We start from the raw sequence: 18,355 nt of genomic DNA on the forward strand, positions 1-18,355 counted from the left end.
CAAAATTTATTTCAAAGGTAGTTTCAGAGAAAATGAGATTATAAATGTGAAAATGCCCAGCACAGATTCTACTACATGGAGTTTTAAATGTAGAGGTGTAGAGAGAGAGAACTTCCTGCAGCTGGTAATACTATTCGCACTCTTTTTTTGCATGACTCATGCAATGTAAGGTCACTACAGTGTACCTTTTTCTACTTATTAAGAACAATGAATCCATGCCCTCCAAAGATTATAATTTACTCTTGCAAGTATTTGTGTGTCAATCTGTACATTAGAATGCATTAATTAGTATCTATGTGGTTCTCTTATACATTAATAATTACAGAGATGATGAAAACATATTATTGGAGGGGGAAGTATGAAACAATCAATAGAAGTAATAAACACAAGTATTCTAGGTATTCTACAGTTATAAAAGACCAAACATATCAAATCATAATAAATTATCTTTTTTTTTAAAAAAAAAAAGGACCTTGATAAAAGACCTGTGGGATGGATCAGAGTAAGGCAAGCCATGAAATTGGCTTTGACTCACAAGACAGCACTATACTGAGGAGCAAAGTGAAAGTCAGAAACTAACTCTGGCTTAAATTCAGAGTTTCACACTGGCTTACTTTGAGCCAGACCCCCTATGACCTACATTTTTACATCTTCACAAAACAAGGTCCCTGCATGGAATTTTCCTTCTCATATTATGGCCTGGAAATTGTTATGCATTTTTTGAAATCACAAACTCATTTCATTAAAAATACTTGTGAATTCCTTAATATGTATCTACACTAGATATCAGGGATAAAATGGTGCACAAAATCAAACCATGACCTCATTCTCATGTGCTCAGCCTGTGCACTAATGTCCCTGTAAAACTTGCCTGAGCTGCTTCCTCCCCTGTCCTTGAAGCTCTGGGTGCACACATGGTATTGAAGAGCAATCTGTGTGTTTACTGGGCTGTTACTCCAACCTGGGAGGGGGCTCCACAGAGGAAGGATTAGGTCTATTCATTCTTTCTCCCCCAGTGCACAGCTCAGGATCTGACACATAGTGGGCACTCAATAAATGTTTGTTGGATGGAATCATGCATTATTCATGAGGTCTTGACACATTCAAATCCGTTAAATGAATCTATTTAAGAATATTAAAGAAATGAAAACAATTATATTCAGGAAAATTACATCTTTTTGAAACAGTCTTTGTTTTTCTTATTTTATTAGCATTTTATTAACAGCCCTAGCAGCTGCTTTAAAAATGCCCATATGCTCATAATGTTAGTGGTTTCTAAAAAAATGCATAGTATTAATGTAGTTGAAATGATACATGGTCGGCCTTTTCCTGGGAAAAAATAAAATGAGCTTCCATTTAATTGGAAATAGCTTTGTATATAAATGAGTTAATATGCCAGGGGATCTGTCTTTTCTAAAACAATCAACAATGGTTCATCCAGAGATGGAAAGTGATAGAAAACATTAATAGAATTTGACTTCATGACACCAAAGTTTGGCACATCCTACAAACAAAGGTAACATCTTTTACTTAAACCATTTAGTATAGATCTAAAAGTTTTCTCAAGATCATAAAAGGTACTGAGTTATTTTTGAAAAAAAAAATGAAAAAATGAAATGGCCATTATTTGTGCCAAAAAAAAAGGTGTGGTGGGGGGAGAAGAAGTCATTCTTCAGGTAATACAAGGAGATTTTGTAAACTTAAGTAGCACAAACATCAAGGGAACTTTGGAGATGAAGCCATACAATTTCCATCTGCTTATATTGAAGCAAATAACATGTTTAGCCTTTAGTCATCTTGTAAAAACTTCCTTAGAAAAGGTTAAAAAAGTGAAAGTATGAAAGTACCTACTTGGTCTGGTGTTTAGATCCTTTCAGGTGGGCATGATACTGTTCTATTGAATTTAGGGAGACACTGCAGATGGTACATCTGTAATTGCGCCTCAGACCTGTGGACAACAGACAGACCTGGTTAGCTCCATCTGGATCAACCACCTGAATGAATTCTAGAACATTGAAAAGTTCAAGGACAGAGGACTTCCTAGTTCATACCACCCACTGCACTTCCATCCCTCCTTCTGGATCCCAGCCAGCAGATCCCTTAGTAGAAGTGTGAGTCTGGATATATTAGAAGCAGCCTACCCCATTTTGAGATGACTGAAATTATGGAGACTTGGTTCTGTGAATTGAAGCAAAGTGTTTCTAGACATTCTATAATTCAAAAAAGCATTCTGTTTTTCCCCCTAAGTTATACTGATAGTTGGTTGTCATCTCTGAAGTAAAATTTGAAACATAAAAAAAACAAATAAACAACAACAAAATTCTCTTTCCCATTCCTTTTCTACCTTTCTTCCATTGGCAGAATAGGAAATACAATTTTAGACATCATTCATTTAGTTTTCCCTTCCATCATACAAGATGGAAATACCCAGGAGAAGGATAAAACATCAATCTGTTTCACACAAGTATGCCTTTCCAACAGAGAGTTTAAAAAACAGTTTACTTCATTAATAACAGTATCAACTATGGGCCAGGCACTAGGGATTCCAAGATGAAGAAGATAACTTTTTGCTTTCAAGGAGTTCAGCAAATTTCATAACTATTTTGTAGTATTGACTCATCTTGAGACAAACTTGTGTTACAAACAGCTTTTACTAAATAACTTTAAACATCTGCCACAGCTCAGAGACCCACACTGGAACACTTTCCTTCTGCTAGTATGTCCCTTCAGAGTAGAGAGAAAAGAAAAGTTGGTCATGATCTGAAACTTTGGATTATATCATAGCTCAAATATCCCCGGTTGTGCAACCCACAGAAAGTAACATAACTTCTTCCTAGCCTCAATTTCCTCATCTACAAGTTGAAGACAAGCCCAACTACTTCACAATGCTGTAGTAAGAACTAAGAGAATAAAATGTTTAGCAAGTAAGAGTTATTAATATTGATTTTGCCATAAAATTCTGGTTTTCCTATTGTAAAACCAAAGACATTAAACAACTGCAGTGTTTCTTTCTAATTAATGCATAGTATTTTTTTTTTCTAAGAGGCAAAGCTATTCCCTATTTCCCTAAGAAAATAATGCGTAATGGTTGAAAGATCTTTGCAACTTGTTACCTGGATCACTTTAAGCAACTTATTTGACTTCTGTAAACTTCTGTTTCCTTTTAATGTTGGACTGAGTGACATATTAAATGTGTATGGGAGGGAGAGCCTGGTATGTAACATATGATCAATATAAGTTAGTTATGATTATGATTTTGGATAGATATCAAAATGGAATCCCTTATGTCTCAGGGATTTGACATCTTGCCCTGAAGTCTTGAGACAGATAGCAAGTGCACCCCCATTACCAAAGTGAAAGAAGAGACCCCAGGGCAGTTGGGACATTCAAGGCAAGTGGGCAAGAACCAGTGTCACACCACAAAGTGACCACTCAATGCTGGTCTACAAGGGAGTGAAGAAGAAATCAGAAGTGTCTTTCTGAAGAGGGAGCTATATTGTCCTGGAAGTTCCATCTTCCCTTCTCCACAGGAGAGCACTGTGTATTTCTCCCCCACTTCAAGCCTATCGGAGATGTCTTAATAATGTTACCTAGTGAGCTTGAAGAGTATCTTCTTGCATTTGGAAGCTATGAACTGGAATCTGCACTGGCAAGACCCAAAGTACTAGTGACTGTGACTCATTATCAACTCTGATGGAAAAGTACAAGAGGTGGCAGGACTGGATATGGCGTGTCTTATCAGAGCTTGTCAGACCAAATTAGTATTTTCTACAAACTATGTGTAGACTATACATAAGAGCAGCTGATTTAGTAATGTCTTAGATAATACACAAGAGGGTATTACTGAGTTATAGAAGTTGAGGGCAAAGAGACCTCCATAGAAAGTGTTCATCTAGGTACTTAATGTGGCCTCAGAGGAGATATTTAGCTGATATTAAGTAATGGTGAGTCCCTGATAAAGCCCAAGAGAAGAATCAGTTTGTAGTCCCTTCCATTCAAAGAGCATCTAAGCTAGCTTTGTATAGAAGCCATCAAGCTAGCTTTCATTTGCCATGTCTTTTGAATTCTTCACCCTGCATCTCTCAGCCCTAGAGAAACGAGAGGAAATCTACTGAAGGGGAAAAAAAATGAAGTCCTAGAAGACAAGCAAAACTCCAGGCAGAGAAAAAGAGAAAAAACCTAGCATATTTTCTTTCTGACAGCAAGCAAGTAGCCCTAAGTACAGAGCTGGAAGAGGGGGATACCTGGCTTCTAAAACTTTGGGGGATATTTTTAAAATATTGCTCTATCCTGAGTATATTAATAACTATCAGTGAGGAGCAAAGGACTCTCTATGACATGAAAGTGGAAGTTCATGACATGTCCTAATTTTATTACAAAGGGTAGGGACAAAAGGACCCATTCTCTAGGCTCTCTGCTCATCTCATTGATTGTTTCGTTGGCTGAGAAAAAGCTTTGTCGTTTGAATCCATCCCATTTATTGATGGTTTTAATTCTTGTGCTACAGGAGTTTTATTAAGAAAGTTGGGGCCTAAACCAACATGATGGAGATTTGGGCCTACTTTTTCTTCCATTAGGTACAAGGTCTCTGGTTTAATTCCTAGGTCCTTGATCCACTTTGAGTCGAGTTTTGTGCATGGTGAGAGATAGAGGTTTAATTTCATTTTGTTACATGTGAATTGCCAGTTTTCCCAATGTACGATTTTGGTGCCTTTGTCTTATATAAGATAACTGAAGTTATATGGGTTAGACTCTGTGTCCTCTATTCTGCACCATTGGTCTACAGGTCTAGGATATACAATCAATCAACATATGAAAAAATGTTCAACATATGAAAAAATGTTCAACATCCCTAGCAATTAGAGAAATTCAAATCAAAACTACTCTAAGATTTCATGTCACTTCAGTCATAATAGCAGCTATTAAGAATACAAACAACAATAAGTGTTGGCAAAGATGTGGGGAAAAAGGCACAGTCATATATTGCTGGTGGGACTGCAAATTGGTACAGCCAATCTGGAAAGCAATATGGAGATTCCTTGGAAACCTGGGAAAGGAACCACCATTTGAACCAGCTATCCCTCTCCTTAGTCTATACCCAAAGGACTTAAAAACAGCATACTACAGGGACACAGCAACATCAATGTTTATAGCAGCACAATTCACAATAGCTAAACTATGGAACCAATCTAGAAGCCCTTCAGTAGATGAATGGATAGGGAAACTCTGGTATATATACACAATGGAATATTACTCAGAAATAAAAGAAAATAAAATCATGGCATTTTCAGATAAATGTATGAAGTTGGAGAACATAATGCTAAGTGAAGCAAGCCAATCTCTAAAAAACAAAACCCGAATGTCTTCTTTGATATGAGGATGCAGACACATAATGGTGATTTTTGTTGGGAGCATGGGAGGAATGGTGGAACTTTATATAGGATAAAGGAGAGGGAGCGGAAAGGAGGGGGCAAGAGGTAGGAATGATGGTGGGATGAGTTAGACATCATTACCCTAAGTATATGTATAAGACATAAATGTGTGAAAATACTCTGTGTACAATCAGTGTCTCAAAAAATTATGCTCTATATGTGTAATATGAAATGAATTGCATTCTGCCATCATGTGTAACAAATCAGAAGAAACTTTAAATATATATATTTTTAAAAAGAAGTGAAGGCAGAGCTCCTTCTCACAAGATAGTTCTAGTCAATATATTTAGAAGACAAAATGATTAAATTACCATTTAAAAAAAAACAAAAACAAACCCTGCAAACACAATTTGAATGGTCAGAGGAGGATAAAAATGAAGTTCCCTTCTGATGACATCACATCCAACATGTCCTGCTTACTGAAAGTAGCAGTCATCAGACTTGCTTTTATGTCCACAATTGAACAAAGAACAGAGCTTTCTGGGGTCCTTCACACTTTTATGTTCTGATGCACATTTCAGGGAAATCTATGTGCAATGTCCTGTGTAAGCTGGGTTGGTTAGTTTGAGGACTGTTCATTTCAATCACAAGCTGACTTATCTAATTGTTCCATTAAGAGCCAATTTAAAGGGGTTGGAGATGAAGCTAAGTGGCAGAGTGCTTGTCTAACATGTACAAGGCCCTAGGTTTAATCCATAGCACTTAAAAAAAAAGAGAGTCAATTTAATTATGGAAGAAAAAAGGATAAAGCAACAAAACTACAAATATCCAGGATCTTCTCTGGAAAGTCTAAGAAACCCAAAACTTCTTGGGCATGGCTTCCAAGCTCAGAAACATAATAGACAACTGTCAAATCTTTACTTGCTAGAGAAATGACTCTTCAGTTGAGTGCAGATACGTCCTCCAGTGATAGTGCTAACCTTCAGATTCCCAGGCAAAACTTGTAGACATGCCAATTCTATAAGTTTTGGATGGACCCTGGAAATGTATATAATCCTCATCCCTACCATGTCCTCACATTTTAAAAAGAACTCCCCCCACATACTTGTACTCCTTTGGGAAACATGAATCCATCACAACAATACTGGGTCTTCAAAAGAAAAAGAAAAGCTATTGTATAAAGAAGAGCTCTGAGCCAGGTACAATGGTTCAGGCCTGTAATTCCAATGACTTAGGAGGCTGAGGCAGGAGGACTGCAAATTTGTTACACAGCTTCAGAAACTTAGCAAGGCCCTAAGCAACTAAGTAAAGCCCTCTCTTAAAATGAAAAATAAAAAAGGGTAGGGATGTAGCTCAGTGGTAAAGTGCCCCTGGGTCCTATCTCCAGTACCAAAAGATAAAAATAAAAAATAAATAAAGAGTGCTACTTACATTGGCTTTCCATTTCACAGGCAAGCATGATTCAGAAAGATTATCACAGTCCCCAAACCCAGAGGCTGTAAGTTATCACAACCAATGTAGAAGTTGTCTGAAAGCTTATCTGGGGCTGATCCATTCTGCTCTTTTATGCATAGAATCAAAATATGAAAACCAGCTTCAGGCATTACTCCCTCCAGAGTTCACCATCAGTCTTGTCATAATAAATGGTAACTATTATTTATATGAATCCTCTTCAGACTACAGACTAATCAAAGGTCTCCTCATAACAAACGGAGGTTCAGCTTGGCAATAGGCATAAATATTTATGTTTAAAAATGGGCATTTTTAAGAACACCAACAAATCTAAAAAATATTCTAATCTGTTGCTTTCCATAACAGTTCTCATGCTCTGCAGCCATACAGAGGCGTGGGCAGGAAATATTTGGCACTTTATTGCAATGCAAACTACAGGGATCATAAACTGGAAAGGCAGTGCATATAAACAAGAACAAAGGTAAAGAAGGAGCAGAGGAAACCTCCCCCACACAAGACACAGTGTCCTTGGTGGGAACTTAGCACTTTATTAATGTTCAGTTGAAATTGTAATTACTTTGGAATTATACAACTCTTTTTTTTCTTTTGAGAACTAGAGAATCTTATTATTAAACCCCAAATGCTAACTTTCTTATTCAATTCATTTTCACAATACCATATTAGGAATATCCTAAAGCCCTTGCAAGCCTAAAGGTTATTTCAGCTATTGACTAATGGATTGAAAATATTGTCCCTGCCTTCCAAGAGCTGATGGACAGTGCAGCTAGATAGAGAAGACATGTACACAAGTAAAATGTGCAGATAGACCATCAAAAGAACAACAGGGAGTTTGGTCTTAGACATAATGGGAACAAGAGGAGGGGATTGCTTCTAACTCAGAAGATCTGGAAAAGCTTTTTGAAGATGCATCACACTTGTATTTATATTTCCTAGCACAGTGTTTATAAAACAGATGGTCCTGGAGAGTTTAGCAGAATGTGTCTTTTCAAGTCTAGCAAAGCTAGATGTCCCTATGGCTCCAACTGCATCCACTCTGCATTAGAGAAACATGATCAAGCCTGTATTACAGTGCCAGGTATTTTGCTGAATGCCAAGAATATAGGAAAGAATAAGACATAGCACATTTGCTTATGGAGTTAATCAGGGAGAAAAACCAGACACAAGTAAACCGATGGAAAACACAATTAAAGGTTGTGAAAGCATTGCACAGAAAGTAAAGAGGAGGATGAGAGGAACAGAAGTGGGAAGAGCAGCGATTTCCTTGTTTGGTTCACAGGGTTCTCTGAAGTATGAAATGAAACCAGAGGATAATGAATGGCCTTTGAGGTGAAAACCTGGGTCCAACAGAAGTCCCAGAAGTGGAAATGAGCTTGAATCTATCAAGGGATAAAAGGTGGTGGGGAAAAAATTAAAAGAAAAACAATTAAGAGTACAGTTTACCAACAAAACTGTATTACAGAAATGGTACATAGAGTTCTTTAGGTTGAAAAATTAAGAACATTGGAAATGATTAATATGTGGATAGCTCTCTTAAAATTCTTCTCAATTTATTTGAAGACTAAGAACAACTTAAAATAAAAATCTCATAACACTGTACTGTATATTATGTTGTATATACATATAAAATAGATAAGAACAAAGCAAAAAATGGAGTGGAACAATACTCTAGAAAGATCAGTATGTCTCACATCAGATTATATATAATATCCACTCTGAATAGTGATAACTTAAGGAAAGTGATCATTCAATGTGATCCCTTAGAACAACCACTAAACAACTACAAAGTGAAAAAGAGAAAAAGCAGCCAAAGAAAATAAAATAGAATAATAAGAAATAATTAACACAAAACAAGGTCAGAAAAAGAAATAAAAAGTAGTCAACAGATGGAACAAACAGAAAACAAACAGCAAAATGATAAAACTGAATTGAACCAGGTTAATAATGAAATTACATGTAAATTAACTAAGCTCTCAAAATGCTGAAATTGTCAGACTGGATAAAAAAGCAAGTCCCAAATATATACTAAATCCAAAATAAAGTTTCTTTAATATTAGACAAAACAGTCTTCATGACAAGATACTCTATCAGAGATGGAGAGGATGTTTACAATGATAAGAGGTGAATTTCATCTGGAAAGCATAACGCTAAGTATAGTTTAGCTAGTAACAAGGTTAATAGTAGCTGAGGCCAAAATTGACAGAACTAAAGGAATAAATAATAGATGCTAACCTGCCTATCTCAGTGCTAAAAAAAGAGGGGAATACTCAGTAAAGCTTAAAGAAATCAGAACAAAAGTATAGTCACCTTGATATTTATAAAATTAATATTTGTAAAACACTTCATCCAATAACTGGAAATATGATCTTTTCAAATGTATATAGAAAGTAGAGAAATTCAGATTAAGCATATGCTGAGCCATTAAAAAGTCTTAGTAAATTTCAAATATTTACATTTTGTAGAGGTAGTTCTTAAATGATAATTCAATTATGCTAGAAAAAAGAAAAAGATTTTTTGAAAGACCTTAAACTCTTATTATAATTCATGATCATTACAATCCAAAGGGAAATGAGAAAATATTTTGAACTGATTGATAAAGAAACACTATATATGAAAATGTTAAGGCAGTTTTTAGAGAGAATTTTATAGTTTTACTTTAGGAAAAAAAAAGAAAAACAACATTCTCCCTTCAAGAATTGATAGGAGAGGGACAAAAATCTAAAAAGCTTCAATCCTGTGAAACTAGAATGAGACAAGCCAATTAAACCCAAATCAAGGAAAATGAATGAAATAACAAAGAGCAGAAATCAATGAAATAGAAAAGAAACTACAGAAAAAAATTATCAAAATTAAATCTGCTTCTTAGGAAAGATTAATACAAGTATTATCCCTTAGTAAGTCTGGTGGAGGTTTAAAAAGAAAACACGAATTACCAAAATAAATGACTAAATATCAACATAGATTCTACAGACATTTTTGAAGGATAGTGAAAAAATATAATGAATAATTTTATATTAAATAAATCAATGTGTTCGGCAAATGTCTTTTAAAATCCAGCTTACCGGAACATAAGATGTAATGGAAAATCAGGACAGCCATTTATTAACAAAAGTCAATTTGTTGTCAAAACTTTTCTACAAAGAATTTTCTAAACCCAGAGGGTTTCACTAGAGAGTTCTATTAAATATTAAGGAATTACATAATACCAATTTTATATAAACTCTTGGGAAATAGGGGAGGAAGAAAGATCAATAGATGCAGAAAACAGCAGTTAAGTTTCTGCATCCATTCATGATTAAAATTTTTAGCAAAGTAGAAGAGAACATTATGTAATGAAGACTATCTATGAAAAACTAATACTGTATCAAATGGTAACATGATAGACACTTTCCTATGATAAGGAGAAAAGCCAAGAATGTCACTGTTGTTTATTTGTTTTTCAGCACTGGGTATCAAAACCAGAGCTTCCTGCATGCATTTGCTCTACTATTACACTATATACCCATCCCAAGAATGTCACTCTTATCATCTCTATTCAACATTACTCTGGAGATTCTTGGCAGTGCAATCAGAAAAGAAAAGGAAATAAAGGCATGCAGATTGGAAAAAAATAAGTAAAATTGTCTTTAATCATAGATGATGCTATTGAGTAGAGTGAATTCATTCAGGTCATCACACACAAGGCCAATTGAAAAATAGATTGAATTGTATTTTTTAAATAACTGCAATCAATTGGAAATGGTTTTCTAATGCCATTTTAATAGTATCAAAAATCATTTAAAACCTTAGGGCTAAATTTAATAAAATATGTGTAAGACTGAAAACTACAGACATCTTTGAAAGAAATTAATAGGAACCTAAATATATACAGAGATATATACACCATATTCATGAACCAAAAGAAACAATATTGCAAAGACATCAGTTCTCCTATGGACTCATCAAAAATATGTTTAAATTCCAAGAGGCTTTTTGTAAAAATAAACACATAGTTTCTAAAATGTATGTAGAAATCAAAAGTCCTAAAATGTCTGATACAATTTGAAAAATAAAAATAGTTTGAGAACTCATGCTTGAGATTCCAAGATTTGCAATAGATCTAATGTGATCATGACAGCACTTCATGATTACAGGATGGACATATTATAACCAAGGAATAGGATAGAGTTCACAACTACACGCACACATCAAGGTCAACTCATCCTCAATAAAGATGTCAAGACAATCCAAGGGGGAAGGAAAAATACCTTCAATAATAGAACAACTAGGAAAATGTATGAAACAATCACAAAAAATTAATACAACCCTGTACCTCCCAATACATAATTAATTAAAATAAAAATTGTACACTTAAATATCAAGAACAAAATTAGGCAGCTTCTAGAAAAATATAAAAGCTTATCTTCATGAATTTGGAATAGGCATATATTTCTCAGAAAACAAAATGCATTGAACATAAAAAACAGTAAATTGAATTTTATAAAAATAAAATGCTTCTGCTTATAAAAAGACATCATTAATAAAACAGAGAGATCAGCTACAGCCCGGGAAAAAGTACTTTGCAATACATGTGTCTAATATAGGACTTGCATCCAGAATATAGAATTAACTCCTACAGATCAATAATCAAAAGACAAATAACCCAATTTTTTAAAGGGCAAAATACTTGATCAGAGATGCCATAAAGAAAGATATAAAAATGATCAATAAACTCATGAAAAAGTATTCCACATCATTGGTCACCAGGAATATGCAAATTAAAAGAACAATTAAATACTACTCACACTATAAACATTAAATAAAATAGTAAATTATTATGTGAAACAACTGGAATTTCATGTATTCTCAATGAGATTGCAAAATGGCACAACTGCTTTGGAAACTCATTCGATAGTCTCTTATGAAATTTAATACATATCTAACCCTATAGAAATTCTTCTAGACATTTGCACAAGAAGAACAAAAACTTTGTGTTTGTGCATGGATATCTTTGAAACTTGTACCAGAATGTTATAGTACCTTTGTTTATAATTGCCAAAACTTCAAATGTCCATCAATGCAAGAATACATAGACAAATTATTAAGTATTCATACAATGGAATAATACCTAGAATTTTTAAAAACATATACTGACTAATGCAACAACACAAACCAATCTCAAAAACAGGTGAAGAAGTAAAGCAGTCTGATACAAAAAAAATCAAATATTGTATGATTCCACTTAAATAAAGTTCAAGAGAGCAAAGTTATTCTGTGGTAACAGAATTCAGAAGAATGTTGCCTTTGAGGACATTCTGCCTTTGAGGGAATTGATAGGAGAGGGACAAAATATCATTTTTTAAAGTAGTGAATATGTTCTATATTTTGGTTAAAGATGGTAATTACAAGATGTATTAGTTTAGCCAAGATTAGATGGCTGAAGTTTTATACAGAAACCTCAGCAAATTAGAAAGTTCATTTAAGCCATTTTCTGCTCTCATTCACTCTGTCCAGTTTCTATTGTTTTTCCTTACTGGAATATAAACTTCATAGTCATACTGATGTTTTGATAATCTTGCAACCCTCAAAGAAATATTAACATATGTGGTGTATTATGATGTTTTCTAAAACTGGAACTATATTGAAGGATGATTAATAATATAAAAGTAAAAAATGTTTTGAATTATTTCTTTCTCCCCCTTTCTTAAATATCCATTAATCAAACTGTCTTGTACGTGCATTTGCTATCCTATAGCATATAAAGCAACAGCTTAGTTATATTATGTATGCCACATATAAGCACTGTTGAGTTTCATTTATTCGTTTACCCATTTATTGGCTTACTCTTTGCAACATCCTAACAATAGTTGCAGATACTATTGCTATCCTGATTTAACAGAAGAGGATATTGAGGGACAGACGTTTGCTGAAAATAACAGAGCTAGTGGGAAACAGAGCTGTTTTGGACCTATGCCTTGTGGCTCAGAGGAATTCATGTCCCAACCATGATGCAGATTGCCTCCTGCGACAGGTGCCTAGGAATAGAATCACCAAAGTATGGATGGCTCATTGGGGATCGTCAGCCAGTATTCTCACACCTGCCTACTTATAAGTGAGAATCAAGTGGGAGTTGTTGAAAACACAAACTACATTTCACCCCAGATGATTGTGAGTCAGTAAATTTAGACTGGAACTTAGAAATCTATATTGTTGAAAGCTGCATGTTTTGGGGAAACTGTGGGTCTTCTCCAAAATCCCATGGGGTGTATGAGTTTGCTACATGGTGGACAAGCAGAATTGATGTTGTGTGTGCTCTGACATCGTTAGTGGCATGAAATTCCTTGCAGTGGAAGGCTGTTTCTTTAACACAGCTGAATTCTACCCACCAGCCTGACTTGTGCTTTGCACAGGTCCCTGGCACAAGTTTATTCTCCTTTTGTCAAATACATCAAATTCTTGAAGGCAGTGATCATGTCCTCTAAGTTTAACCAGGCTGAAAGTCCACTGACACTTGTATAGTGTTCATTATGTATGTGTGCACATTCCCCATGTTGTCTCTATCATTACCTTTTGGAACTTTTCTGGTTTGATGATGACTTTCTTAAACTTCAACCCCTCAAACTGAAGGTTGAAAATCCCTATTTCATGCTTATCAGTGTAGAAAAAGAGAGTCACTGGCCTTGTACCTATCAACACATTTAAAGCTGTGGGAATGTGTCTGTTTGTGTCTGTTACAGTCCTGATGCACTGTAATCTAAAATCATATCAAACCTGCTATCAGGCAATTCTCCTAAATCTTTTCCACAGGTGCTTCTGCTAAAACAAATCTTCATTTTTTCTACCCTTTTATTTGATTACTATATATTATTTTTCTGTCCCTAAATTCCTTCTTAGTGAATTCTACCTATTCCTAGAAGAGTTGCACAGATGGTAGGGATGAGTTGCCATCATCTATGAGTGGAGGCTGTGGGTGGTAGGGTGGGGTGCCATTCTAGCTCTACCATGTCAACAGAAAGGTCAGGACAAGGAATACACAGGTAAACCAGAGTAAGTAACATATAGGCCATATTTAAAGCTGAACAATAGTTAGATCATCTGTGGAGATTATATAGGGAAAAAGAAGAGAGTGCATTAGAGTGAAGGAGCAACCTGACTTCAGACCACCATTGATCTGTGGTTTCATGGTGATGCCCAAGGCAGGAGCCAGGCCTCCATGCATCTCTAGCTCCTGCTGGATCTCCACCTTCCATAGTGATGAATCCTGGGTCAGATGTGGGTAGAAGAACCTGGTGCAGGAACTTAGCCAACCCTGTGGGTCCCCCATTACTGAGACTACAAGCACTAAGACACACAGAGCTTCCCGTTTGTTCTGGCAGGTTGTAGTTTCCCCTCACTGAGCCCATGTGTCTTTGCTCTCCTGTACCTCACGTGAGGTCCATTCCTCCATCCTGATGTCTGGCCCAAGGCACATCTAGAAGAAACAATCCACTGCCTCACCAGTCTCATGATGGCCTAAGGTCTATCCATGAGAATAAATTTCTTGCTCTGTGTCAAACACAGTGGTTATGCTTCTCAAAGGACACTCACTGACACAGAATCTAGAGTATCAAAGGAAGATGAGAGAATAAAGCTTTTCTAAAAGCACAAAGAGATTGTTATTATCATATGTAATCCTCAAAGACACCTTATAAACAATACTAGCTTGCTTTATCAATGAGAAAACTATAGTTCTAAGACACTAAAGTCATAGAAATAGTTAAGTGGAAAAAAACAGATCTGAACTGACTTATTTTTCATTTCAAAGCTAGTGACCTCAATAACTAGGACCTTTATAAGAAAAATGAGAGTAAGTAAAGGGAAGTAAAAGAATTCTGTTTTTGAAAAAAAAAAACTTACTTTAACACAACCATGTAAAATAGAGTACAGCTTTAGTTATTGAAATGGGAGTTAGAAGTCTGGAACACCTGTCAGTTCCCCATCAAATTCCCAGAACAAACTGAAGGTGCTCCAAGTAAGGGACACCTCTGTGGAGTGGAGCTGGGGAACCACAGCAGTTAGCCCTGTGACCCCTCATAAGGACAGCATGAGGAATGCTGACACATCCAGTCTCAGACATGACACTGTGGCAATGGCTCTTCTCTGTGGGTTTAATCTAGAAAACCTCACTAAGATCAGTGTTTGCCACAGTCCAAGTTAAGGAGCCTGTATTAGTCTATTACTCCAAACCATATTCATTCCAATGTACAGAATGTTTAAATGTGTAGTCTTCTGAATTCAACCCACTGCCTGCAGGCTTAGACTGCAGGGTACCAAACAGTCAATTAAACAAAGAACACACATTTTTCTAAAACAATTCTTTCTCTATTTAAATAGTATATGTGCAAAGCTTTGAAAATAGAATCAGGAAGCAAATGGCTTTCATCTCTAAAAGCTGTTTCCAAACAAACAAAATCTAAATATGGGGAATAAATTCATTCTCAGTAATTAAAAGACAATTTTAGCCATGTTGGAAGCCTGACCCAAGAAAGGGCTAGAAAATTATCACCCTACTGTGAAAAATTCAGAAAGGACAGAGTAGTTTTTCCTAACTATTTAAAGAGCTACTACATCAGAAGAAGATTTAGATGTATTCTATTTGGCAAAGCACAGATGATACATTTTTATACATTGAGAAATGTAGTCTTTAAGATGATTCTTATTAATATAATTTCTGCTTGCAATATACGAGGGAAAAAACAAGAAATTGAACTGTTTTGTCTTTGTTTTTGTAATCGAAATTGAATGGCTAGAAAACAAAAATAAATACACTTTCTCTGAAGCAATCTATCCATTAGGATTGTACTCAAGTGATTTTTAACTATATATTAAATAACAACGAATGTGGGAAATACCTTCTTGGTCTGGGTTTTGATGTGATATAAATGGAAATTTATAGAACGTGAAATGTGCTTTTTCCTCTGCGTCCCATGGCAACACCATAGATCTCAATGCATATAGCAAGCAATCACATTACAAGGCAATCTCTTGTGTATAGTATTTCCATAGAATTTATTTTCTCTAGAACACAGTTTTTGATTACAGATTGCTTTATGCATGAAGTGGACAGGATGCCTAACATGAAATTGTGGATTAGGGCATCAAGTTAAATAATAGGTTAGAGTAAGGCTCAATTAGTTGATTGTTACTCTCCGGGGTTGGTAAAGAGCAAAGTGGTGTGCAGGACAGAATAAATAAGTCTATGAGCATGCCTCTTGTCTCTGCTCTCCACTCCACAGTGTGACTCTTCCAGGCTCTCATTTCTTCTGGAGGTGGGGGTAGGGGGAGTGGAATTCTTGGCTCCTATGACTTCCTTTGTTAAGAATAAGTAGTAGTGATAGGTCCACAGCAGTCAAAACATCTTTCAGCTGCCTCTTTTGAGGACACAGTGATTGTCAACTCTGCTGCAGTCCTAGAGTATCTTCACCAACTCTGAATTTGAAGCTATATGTGCTCTGGAATTGCAGGGTGACTTGCAAGAAACCTAGTCCAACAAGAACAAAGTTGGGATGTGAACAGCAAAAAAGTCTTGATTGCCACTATGTGCTTGTAATCACTCAGGTCTAATAAATCAGATTATACTCTTTCCCTCTGTCGCTCATATCCAAGCTGGCTGTAGGTACACAAACAATCTATGCCATCCTCACAGCGTTTTCACTAATCTGTCTCCCCTGCTTGCAGACATATGTCTGATAGCCAGGTCTTTATCTCACTTTCACCAGCCAGCCAGCCAATTCCACGTTAAGTCCTGCTTCCCGGCAGAACCGGTCTATTGATAGGGCTATTTGAAATTTAAAGATGTAAAAGAAGAAAATACCTTTAAAGGTAGAATTTTAGGCTTGACCAGTTCTGTTAGCAAGAGCTCGGCTAGAGTGGCTCTCAAATCATCACAGCCAGATCACTCCCTGCTCTGTCTTTCCCCTGGGCCAGGCCGACACTGAAACCAGGACACCTGATGGCCCCTTGTGCTTTTCATAAGTGACTTTTCTCTTGGACATTTGACAGGAGACCTCACAATTTAATACAATTATCCCAGTGCCCTAACCTCTCTATAGAAACACCTGATCTCACTTGATCTGCAATGTCGCAGAGAATAATGGAATTCACAAATTATACATGAGACAAACTATCCATATTTCAAAAACAAAACATTGTAGAAAGTTTAGAAAATTAACCTATTAATACCCAATGGTGGGAGTGCTGATAATAAGAGAGTTTGTATAAGCAAGTAACTTAGGAAAAAAAAATAGCTCAATAAATACAGACAAATGGATATTGTTAATCGCGAGGATCCTATGCTTTGGACTAATATAAAGACCTAACTCATGAATGTAATATTTCATAATAATTTAATATTCTAGAAAGAACTCTCATTTTTTAGCATCCTCAGGCATATTCAAATTATTCTGGCAGGCTGCCTTCTCTACAGACGCTGTTCCTACACATCTTTTGACAGGTCAAATGCTTCCTTATATACTAATCATCCTATATATTTGCTTGGCATTGAATTGAATTGAAAATTATCTCTATTCTTTTTTAAACATTTTTTAAACATAGAAGAAGGGACATTACATTAACTGCTTCTAAGAAATCTATTGACAGAGGATCTCAATATATTTTGCCTGCTTTGTTCTTAAATTGAGTGATTGAGGCTACTGCATAGGTAATTAGCTAAGTTCATAAATTAGATAAAAAGGGAAAAGCAGAGGGAATAGTGAAGGTAGTGTAATTGCATCTTTTTATTCTTACAGAGAACACTCTAGGATCCATCTGAAGGACTGGTTTTTGTTGTTGTTGTTTTGAAATTTTCCCCCTTCTATCAACAGCCTCTGTTAATAATGCCATTTTTTCTCTTGGGTCACTATGAACACTGAACAGACAATGATTTTGGTGAGAGTAGTGATTTCTTTTCTACTGTTCAAACTGACTTCCCTTCAAATCTGATGTGCCCAAATAGAAACATTTTTATATATGTAATTGTATATTATATCCCATATCAATACTCAAACTACTCTTGTGGCCATGCACAGATGCGGGTACAGAAGCCTGAGAGATGCTCCTCACCAAGGCTGAGCAAGGCAACCCTGCCTCTGGTTTCATCCTTCTTGCAGAAACTCAGAGGATTCAGAGAGTAGGGGGCAGTAGAGTATAGTGCAAGAAAGTTGGCTAGGGTTTGAATCTTAGGGACTATATCTGTCAATGTGGCAACCTTAGGCAAGTCATTTAATACTTCTGAATCTAGTTTTCTCTTTTGCAAAATAAAGACAAAAGACACCACTAGAATGAGAGGGTTTTAGGATTTAAGATTATAATCTATGCATACATGAGAATGCATGGAAAGATGGACCTATTTCTCCTGTGAGCAGTGATCTGGTAAATTCTGGTTAATTCTAGCCATATAGGAAGGGGAAAGGACTTAATATAAGTTACCTCAAATAAGGAGAATTGACTGTAAGTATACAGAGAGGTCTAGATAATGGGAGGACTTGCAAGCCACC

General features: G+C 35.8%; 1 protein-coding gene across 1 annotated transcript in view; it reads right to left on the bottom strand.

The window, feature by feature from the left end:
* Positions 1-1,847: 1,847 nt before the first annotated feature.
* Zmat4 (zinc finger matrin-type 4) overlaps positions 1,848-18,355 on the bottom strand; it is a 232,406-nt gene continuing 215,898 nt past the window's right edge. Inside the window, exon 5 of the mRNA XM_077792724.1 lies at positions 1,848-1,948. Coding sequence (XP_077648850.1) covers positions 1,848-1,948 — 101 coding nt within the window. The remainder of the gene's footprint in view (positions 1,949-18,355) is intronic.

The sequence above is a fragment of the Urocitellus parryii genome, chromosome 14 (assembly GCF_045843805.1).
Source record: "Urocitellus parryii isolate mUroPar1 chromosome 14, mUroPar1.hap1, whole genome shotgun sequence".
NCBI classification, from domain to species: Eukaryota; Metazoa; Chordata; class Mammalia; order Rodentia; family Sciuridae; genus Urocitellus; species Urocitellus parryii.